The sequence below is a fragment of the Carlito syrichta genome, unplaced genomic scaffold, assembly GCF_000164805.1.
Source record: "Carlito syrichta isolate Samal-C Ts95f unplaced genomic scaffold, Tarsius_syrichta-2.0.1 Scaffold297640, whole genome shotgun sequence".
NCBI classification, from domain to species: Eukaryota; Metazoa; Chordata; class Mammalia; order Primates; family Tarsiidae; genus Carlito; species Carlito syrichta.
This window is the reverse complement of record NW_007241736.1, coordinates 19500-29327: the sequence shown is the minus strand read 5'-3', so window position 1 is coordinate 29327 and position 9828 is coordinate 19500. Positions and strand designations below refer to the sequence as shown.

Genomic DNA, 9828 nt, shown 5'->3' with positions numbered 1-9828 from the left:
TCCAGTCTGGGTGACAGAGTGAGACTCCAACTCAAAAACAAAAAAAAAAGATTGGGCCCCTTGTAATACAGGCATTCCCCCACTAGGTAAACGTTCTAGGAACCCATTGACATCAGTATACCAACTAACCTTATTATAGGAGACTGTGTTCTTCCTTAGTGAATTTTTTTGGAGATTCTTTCAACATGTTTGCCCATTTCCTGATGGGTGATTCACAAGTGCACTTGCCCACACCACGCTGAGTGGTCAGCAGTTTTTGACCCAAAACGACACGACCCCCGTGCCCCACTCTCCCTGTTCACCAGTCTTGCCCCCATCGACATTTTTGTTTGTTTCCCTGATGAAAAAATTCCTCAAGGGAAACATTTTGCCGATGAGGAAGAGGTGAAACAAAAATGGCAGAAAACACTAAAAGGCATCAAAAGCAACAAGTTCAAAAACTATTTTGAGCAGTGGAAAAAGTATCTCGGTAGATGTCTTACATCAAATGGAGAGGACGTTGAAGGTGACTGAAGTTTAAGCACATGAGTATAAGTATGTTGGTTTTGGTCAAAAACTGCTGCACACTCAGAGCCGTGCTGTCTAAATCACCCATCATAAAATGGGCAAATGCATTGAAAGAATCTCCAAAAATAATTCACTGAAGCTGAATGCAGCTTCTCACAACAACACTAGCTGGTACACTGATGTCGATGGGTTCTTGGAACACTTACATAGTGGAGGAAGTATTCACACAGATACTCAGTCTAGTTTAAAGCCTGAACTCTTTATTTTGCTGCCCATCTGATGGAGATCTGAGAAGAGTACAGGATAAATGCAACATGTGCTTCTTACCTCTGTGCCTGGAACATAGTAGAAGTTTCACTAAGCAGAGTTGTATCTGTCATAGTTGTACATACATACAAGATAGCATTCAAATATCTGACTGTGGGCTATTAACAATGACTGCAGCTCTTCTAGCTAAGTCTTTATATTCAGATATAGGTTTAACCTTCACTAAATCTTGCAGATGTTTCAAAACTTTTAGATAGTCAATATCAAATAACAGAATATTTAAATTCCAGCCAGCTCCTTTTAAAAATTTTTTCTAATTTTTTAATCTTTTAATTTTAAAGATGTGGGGTGCAATTCAGGGTTAGGTATACAAACATTGATTACGCAGGTACCCTCGTTGATGAGGCGTGCGCCTCCCTCCCCTAGCAGTTTCCCTCAACTGTCAATCCCATCCCCCCCACCGGCAGTTTCCCCAATACTGCCAATCCCTTTCTTACAGTAATATGATTATTGTTCAAGGTCTGCTTATAAGTGAGAATATATGGTACTCTGATCTTGTTTCTGTGATAGATCACTGAGTGTGATCGACTCTAAATCTATCCAAGTTGCTGCAAAGTCCATATGTTTGCCCTTCTTTATGGATGTGTATATGTACCATACTTTTCATCCAGTCCAGCTTCAATGGGCAGTATGGTTGGTTCCATGTTTTTCTGTTGTGTATAGAGCTGCAACAAACATGCGTGTGCAGGTATCTTTTCGGTAAAATGACTTGAGTTCCTCCGGGTCTATTCCCAATAGGGGAATTGCTGGGTCATATGGAAGGTCAATTTCTAGTTCTTTCAGAAATCACCACACTGTCTTCCAAAGAGGTCGCACTAGTTTGCATTTCTACCAGCAGTGTAGAAGCGTTCCTTTTTCTCTGCATCCTCACCAGCTCCTTTGATATCAAATTACTGCAGCCTATATTTCTGAGAGTGGCCCATGGAATTATGCTAAAACAGTATTTTTCATGCTAAATCCTTTGCACCACTGAATTTCTTATCTCTTTTTCTTCCCAAATATGTCCCTGCTGACCGTGCCTGGTCCTAGGAGCCAGTGTTGCAGATGAGTCATGTTTCAGCAGGAACGAAGGCGGGTCAAGGTATGGGTACTGTCAGAAAGTGGATGACACATACATTCCTTGTAAAGCAAAGTAAGTGGCCTTGTTGCTTGAACATTTCCTGTTCCTCAGACGAGGGCAATGGTATACTTCCAGCCACACATTATGGTTTATTCAATTAAAGGGAAAACAAATTTGGACATCATTCATTTGACAAACATATATTGAGTGACTACTGTGTGCCATATTGTGTGTTAGGAGCTAAGTTTAAAAAGACAAATACAAAATATTCTCTTTATTGTAGAGGTGATGTCTCTCCAAGTTGTCCAGACTGGTCTCAAAACCCCCTGGGCTCAGGCAATACTCTTGCTTCAGCCTCCCAAAGTCCTGGGATTTACAGCCATGAGCCACCAACCCTGGCTCAAAATGATCTCTTTTTTTCAAGTTCTTTGTGGTGAATGCTTTAGATGGCATCAAGTACAGCCATTGTTAAGTAGAATGAATGTGTGTGCTGAAACATGCAACAAAGAATGAACCTGGTTGGAAATTTGTCCAGCCATTTTCCAGTACACTTTAGATGTTTTTCCAATGTAGTGTTTTTCATTATAAGCCTAGGAATAGAAATATTTATCTAGAGTATTAATTAGTACAATGCTCATATAGTTTCATTTATACTTGTCATAAATTACATGATAAAAAATTACAATAAGAGAAAATATTGACAATTATCTAAAGAGTTTGTTATTATTAGTATTGCTATCCTGGGAACAAATTATAGAGTATCACACAAGATGAAATAAAAATTTTAAAAAATTCTACAATTTAAGATGACTTTTAAAATTCAAATTATAGTCTGTACCTGCTCAGAATTTTACACATACAAGATAGTTTATAGCAAGAGGTTGAAAAAGATCAGTATTTCCCCAAACTTTTCTACCAAACACTAATTTTGCTGGATGCCAGATATAACCAAAACAAACCACGCTTTGGATATAGGGTTATCTCTTTTGAGATAATCATATGCTATGATCTCTCCTTTATTGAAAATCGAGGTAGATTCATAGGAAAAAAATATGTGAAAGATAATATTGTGGAGGCCAGGAGAATGGCAATATGTAGAAGGTGAGTAGGAAAAGAGTAGAGTTGTTCTACCTTTCCTCTGCAGCGTGTGCATGTATCATTGTCCTATATAACTCTTTGCATGGGCATCAGATGATTTCTGCAACTAGAAGCTCAAGCATCTCATTCACTCCCATAGACTGCCCTGCTAGTCACTTTTTTTTTTTGAGTTGAAGTCTCACTCGGTTGCCCAGGCTGGAGTGCAGTGGCATGCTCACAGCCACCCCAGCATCAATCTGCTGGGCTCCGGCGATCCTTCCACCTGAGCCTTCCAAGCAGCCAGAACTACAGGCGCGGACTACCAGTTCCAGCTACTTTTTAAAAATTTATTGTAGAGACAAGGTCTCACCATGTTGCCCAGGCTGGTCTCAAACCCATGGGCTCAGGCAATCCTCTCGCCTCGGCCTCCCAAAGTGCTGGGATTACAGGCTTGAGTCACCACTCCTGGCCTAGTCATTTCTTAATGGTCAATTGGTGGTAGTGGAGCCTGAAATTCCCTGTGCCCAGGGCCATCCTCATATAGCTCTGCCTAAATGGTTCAAGAAAACATGCTTTCAAGTGTGAAGAGAATGCATACCTTTCCCCACTCCTCAAACAGATTTTCAGTAGCTATCAGAGACATCAGAAAAATCGGATCTCCTCATTTTAGAATAATTCCTCACAGCCCTCCTTTGAATTCTGCATAAAGCAGATGACTTCAGTATTATTGACTTTGATTTTATTCCCATTGGCAGTACATGAATGGCTTTCACGAGTGCTGAGCAATTTAATCTGCAGACACAGAGACAGCTCTTTAATAACTCCACTTGGTGCCCTGGAATGTCAAGGGATGCCCAGCTTTGAACTGACACAACTAGAGTGGGTAGTTGAGTTTTATCTGTGAGAATTATTCTGCTGCAAGTCACAAGAATAAATAACTTTAGCTGAACAAGATAGAAACTAACATACCAGGCACTTTCCGTGATTTAAGAAATCTATTCTTTTTTATCTTCCAGTTCCGCCATACCTCTGATCTTGGTCAGATGGTTCTCGGTCTATAATGGGGCTTCTTCACTCCAGCTATTACATTCCAGTCAGCAAAAGGGAGAAAGTATAGAGGAATAGAAGATACTCCCTCATTTAGGGCTTCCTTCCAGAATTTGTGCTTAATATTCTCTTTCCCATGGGCAAGAACTTAGACAATCTGCAAAAAGATAGTTGTACAGGAATCTGTTTCCTTTATTAACAATGTATTTTACTAACATTCAAGGGTCTTATTAATGAGGAATGGGGGAAAAAAGTATAAAATACAATTAGAATTCTTTGCTACCAAAACCAACCATTACTGAAATATTGATTGCTATAGAACTGATTTGCATTTACATAAAACTACAATTTGAATTCCGCAATCAATTTTGACTTTTTCCTCAGTGATACCATGTGTGGAAAGCTGTTCTGTCTAGGTGGGTCCGATAACTTGCACCGGAACGGATGGATAGTAACTTTCCAGAAATGTAAAGTGTTTGATCCTGAAGACAGAAGTATAGCAATAGACATGGTGGCCAATGGTACTAAGTGTGGAAATAACAAGGTAATTTGAAATTGTGGCTTTCACTCAAAATGGTTTTATTGTTTGTTTTGCTTGGCTTTACTTTGGTTTTTGTTTTTGATTTTTTGTTTGGTTTCTCAGTTATTCACTACTTGCTTTGTTTCTCCATTTGGGAGTTCATCATACCTTAATACAATGGAAAAAGATTTGAATTTGGGACATTGAACGGTTTAAGAAATGAGAATGGTGGAGAACTTCTTAAATAGCAAGAATAAGTATAGTCATTAACATTCTCAAGCATGATGGTGAAAATTGAAAATGATTGACTCCCATAGACATGATTTCAAGAAGAATATGATATTGTCTTGCTAATAAAACATAATAATGTATGTTTTACTTTGTAGACTAAGTCTGGAAACCACGGAAAGTACCAGTGTATGTATGCAATACTGGACTTCAATGAACAGATTCGTATATTCATTAACAATATAATGAACTCAAAATCTCAGCCTCAAGTTCTGCTTAACCAGCGCTAATGACCTTTGATAATTAGGAGTTTTATTTTCCAAGGAGATTAGGGTGATCCTATTTATTTCATTGAGATATCTATGTGATCCAAGAGCTTCCTTGACTTTTCATTGTGAGGAAGCCGATTCTAAAAATTTTATCTTATTTATTTGTACTGTTTTAGTAACTTGGATGTAAGTTTATTCACTGATGAACCAAAATAATATTTGTGGTTCAGTGTAGAGAATGCTCTAGGAAGTTTTGGAAAGCAAATATAAAAAAGTAAATGAGATTGACATGGCCTCTGAACCCATCATGGAGCTGAAAACAGACATTTAGAAAAGTTTATAAACATTGCTGATTTACCTTCTTTCTTTCCCCAGTGTTTTCTGAAATAGACACCAGCATCAGGGGCAAGACCCATAAAGTAGGCAAGGTCCTTAATTGGACTTCCCATATTTCAGATACTAATTGTTTTATGTTTTTGAGTGTTGATGGTCTTAAAGACATTAAGACATTCTCACATGACCAAGCATGAGTTTTGTAGTACTTGGGCCTTAAAGGCCGAGGAACTCTTGGACTGTGGCAGAATTCAGGTGTTCCTAGGTCCCCAAGCATTAAGATCATCTCATTATTATTACTCATCTCTCAATTTCCAGTTGCTTCTGAGACATAGAGTACTTTGAATATTTTTATACATAAATGCTTAGATAGACTTTATCAACATTTTGGGGTTGTTTTAACTAAGGGAATACCATGAACAAGAGTCCATTTCCCTTACCCTTCTGCTGCACCCTTCCTTACCTGCACTTTCATGATAATGAGGACTGTGCATCTTTAACCCCTCCCATGAGTGATAATAACATGCCACGCCTTTAAACAGCATCTGTTAGCCTCTTCACGTGTACCTACACTTTCTCATCTATATCCAGAGAGGATGCAATTTCATGGCCTCTACTGCTTTATTTGACATTTTTTGTGTAGCATTATTCCTGCCAGTCCCTCAGTTTCCCTTTTTACTTCTCAATTACAAATTATCATCCCCTTATCCATTATCAAAGATATGTAATTTGCTTTTGATTTTAAAATATTTATTTTCTTAAGGCATCTGCCACACTATAATTACAGCCAGTTTATGTGCTGTATCAGTTAGGATGCTTTAGGTTACAGAGGAAAAAAACCAAAACTATGCTAAAATTGACTTAAACAGTTAGGATGTTCATTAATTCACATAACCATATGTCCAAAGGTAGAGGAATATGGCCTGGTTAATTCAGTGGTACAACGCTATCATCAAGCGCTTTGGTTCCTTGTATCTCTAGTTCCCGCTCTCTTCAGCATGCTGGCATGACCATTCTGGTGGCCACACTGATGGTCCAAGATTGCTGCCCAAATTCCAGATATTAACAGCAGAGGCAGAAAATGAAAGGTTTTTCTCATGCATCTTTTCTTAAGAGTAAATACATTTTCCTTAGAAACATCTTTCCAGCAGACATGACTTCCTTTTCTATTACCCAGAATTTTATCATCCACTTACTCCTAAACCAATACCTAACAAAATAAAACAGAATTACCACATTTGACCTACAGTCATTAAAGTTCACACCTGGAACTAGGAAACGCCTCAGTCATTCCATGTAGCTCATGAGCATCCAATATATTAATAAAGTCAGATGTCTCTGGCAAGCAACACAATTCTCCATACATGTTAAACAATTTGAAGCACAAAAAGTAAACAAAGATGCAAATAAAACCTATGTGAAGCACTCCAAGTCAGCCTAATGCCTCATTCAAATAAGGGTTACATTTTCTGAAGAAAAACAACACAATGAAATGCAGGTGCCATGGTGAAAAAGCAGAACAATCCAACTCAAAAGAAACAGAACCAAAGCCTCAGTAAATCTGGATTTAATGCTGAAATTTTCACACCCGCTTTTAGGAATGAAACATCTTATTTACACAAAATCCCATGTGGAAGCCCAAACTCACAAAACAAAGCAGAGCTGCTGTAGGAAAAGTAAGGTGGAGCACAGCTTTCAAAGTAATTCATGTGGCATTAATTTACGCATGCTTGCAGTCATTTCTTCAATAATATATAACACATGCCTATTATGTGGTTAGCACTAGAGTGTTAAACTTAAATGTTAGTGCTCCCAAACTGGTAGGTACTCAATAACTGATAGTCAAAATGATAAAAGGAAAAACAGTAAGGTAATGTATTTTTTACATAAATGATCATTTTAAAAATACTGCATGTCATGTGATATCAGCATATATTTTCCATAATATTTGTATTTGTAACGGGCACCTGATGTAAGACACAATGCTTAGTTCAAGTCAGTCTTACGTGTTAGACTGAAGGTGTGGATTAAGGGAGTGACCTATGAGGAATGAGGTAAAGGGAGGAAGTCTTCTTTAAAGAGGGCTTTCTAAATATTTTATTACAAAAATTGTCAGATTCCATCTTCCTTTTTCAAAAAAATGCTCTAGTTTTCCTATTGAAGAGGTAAATTTGATAGCAATAATAGTGACTAACAGTATAAGACTAAATCCCAAGGAGTCAACTGTTGACAGAGCTGAAACTATTGAGTATTAACATCAATGTCGTATTTTTCACATCACTTTCTTTCAGGTTTGCATTAATGCAGAATGTGTGGATATTGAGAGCGCCTACAAATCAGCCAACTGCTCATCTAAGTGCAAAGGACATGCTGTAAGTTTTGAAAATATATTTCCCCAAGCTTACTGTGTTTTGTGCAATTTTGGGTCAGACATGATGAAGCTCAAGTACCGTTTTCAGCATTAAGTGATTAGAATAATTACATTTGTTCAACCCCTCAGTAGCACGGTTCAACGAAAATTTCTTCCAACAACCTACTAATGAAATTCCTATGATTCATTCGTATCTTATGTAAATAGATGAAGACCTGGAGATCAGGGGTTATTCCTATTTCAGAATGGTCTGTGCTATGGATAAACAGGGCTATAGATTTTGTGGTCAGTCTAGTGCGGGAACTAACAAGGATTATTGCTCCTCTAGGTGTGTGACCATGAGCTCCAGTGTCAATGTAAAGAAGGATGGGCCCCTCCCAACTGTGATGATTTCTCAGTGGTCTTCCGTAGGTAACATTACACATCTAGCCTGAGAAAAATGCTCTCCTCATTCAAGCCCTTAGATTGCATTATGGAAAGTTTTTTCATTGTCTCTTTTGTCTCTTCTTGAAACTTCTGTTCAATAGATATTAAACCCACACTATTAATTCCCAAAGTCTCTTTAACAACTTTATAACTCTTTAATCATATTTTCCACATGGTTGTTTTTACTCTACAATCAAATTTTATGTTTGTAAGGTGATTTTTAACTTCTCAAAGTCTTTTACTTTATGATTGTTCTATGTTCATAGCTGCCTCAACTTGATGGATAGATATAATATCCTAATAAAACTCTTTAAGAACATATATTATTTTTGTAGGTTCTATTCTAATTATCTCTGTTTCTTTTGAGTTGGATTGTTCTGCTTTTTCACCATGGTACTTGCATTTCATTGTGCTGTTTTTCTTCAGAAAATGTAACCCTTATTTGAATGAGGAATTAGGCTGACTTGGATTGCTTCACATAGGTTTTATTTGCATCTTTGTTTACTTTTTGTGCTTATATTACTTGTGTGGCCTGTGTGCTTGTAACATATATTTTGTGTGCTTGTGTTACCCATACCCTTCCTAATAAGAAATCTGGCTGAGGGCTCTATCTGTGGGTAAGCAGGTCTCCCTACAGGACATCGGGTTGGGAAGGAGCCAGAGTGGGGTTGCCCACTAACAACTGCCATAGTGAGGAATGGTTTACTGTGAGGAGGAAGCTTCTCACTGTATTTCCTCCTGAGAGAGCTACTTTTTCTCATTACTCTCTCTTTGACTCTCCCCTCTGTCTGATATGGTTAAGGAGAGTAAGCCTCTGTCCTGCTTCTCCTGTTTCTACATTCCCCCTCATTGCAGGAACTGAGAACAATGCTTGGGGCTTTGTTGTAGGGGCATAAACCAATGCTTTAGGAGCATAAACCAATCTTGTGCTGTATACAGATGATGGAATGGACCAGAATGAACTCTCTGTCCCAAGTATAGATTTCTTGTTAGGCTTTTCAAGAAATAACAGAATTTATTTCTGATGTTTATGCTATAGTTTGCTATTTCTGTTTACATAAATCCCTTAACTTTCTATCTTTCTGGAGATTTAACAAATTGTTATTTTTTTCTAGGTCTGTATGAATTATTATCCACACACATGTATTTTCCATATATTTGGGTAGGAGGAGGGTAGAATCAAGAACATAATTACTTTAATTAGAAAACACTAATAATTTTAATGATCACTGAAAATCATTTTAAACTATGACTTTTCTCTTCTTGAATTCTTTATTTTGATGTATCTATTGATTGGTTAAGTCACCTCCATGAGTAATTTCTTCTTTCGGGAAGAATGTGTCTACATTAGGCTCTCTTAGTTGCATTTATGAGAACTTATTTGTTGCTAAATATTTCTGCTAATATTCTTTATCATAGAATGCATAGCAGGTTGGATTCGATTGGATTTTTAAAATCACAATTTCTTTGATCTCCCCAGTCATTGTTGATGGAGGCTTTGCCAAAGATGTATTGGTGGAGAGATTGAGGTTTTGTTTCCAGAATCTCTATCCTGTTCCACTGGTCTATGAGGCTGTTCTTGTACCAATAATCTGGCTGTTTTATAGCCTTATAAAAAATTTTAAAGTCCAGAAGTATGATATTTCCTTCTTTGTTTCTTTTG

At 37.5% G+C, this 9828-nt stretch overlaps 1 protein-coding gene across 1 annotated transcript in view; it reads left to right on the top strand.

Moving 5' to 3' along the window:
* Window positions 1–8150, top strand: part of LOC103256906 (disintegrin and metalloproteinase domain-containing protein 28-like) — a gene marked incomplete at its 3' end in the record, with an annotated part of 64270 nt that extends 56120 nt beyond the window's left edge. Inside the window, exons 15-18 of the mRNA XM_008054677.1 lie at window positions 1864–1966; window positions 4403–4562; window positions 7660–7740; window positions 8068–8150. Of these exons, the coding sequence (XP_008052868.1) occupies window positions 1864–1966; window positions 4403–4562; window positions 7660–7740; window positions 8068–8150 (427 nt within the window). The remainder of the gene's footprint in view (window positions 1–1863; window positions 1967–4402; window positions 4563–7659; window positions 7741–8067) is intronic.
* Between the last annotated feature and the right edge of the window lie 1678 nt (window positions 8151–9828).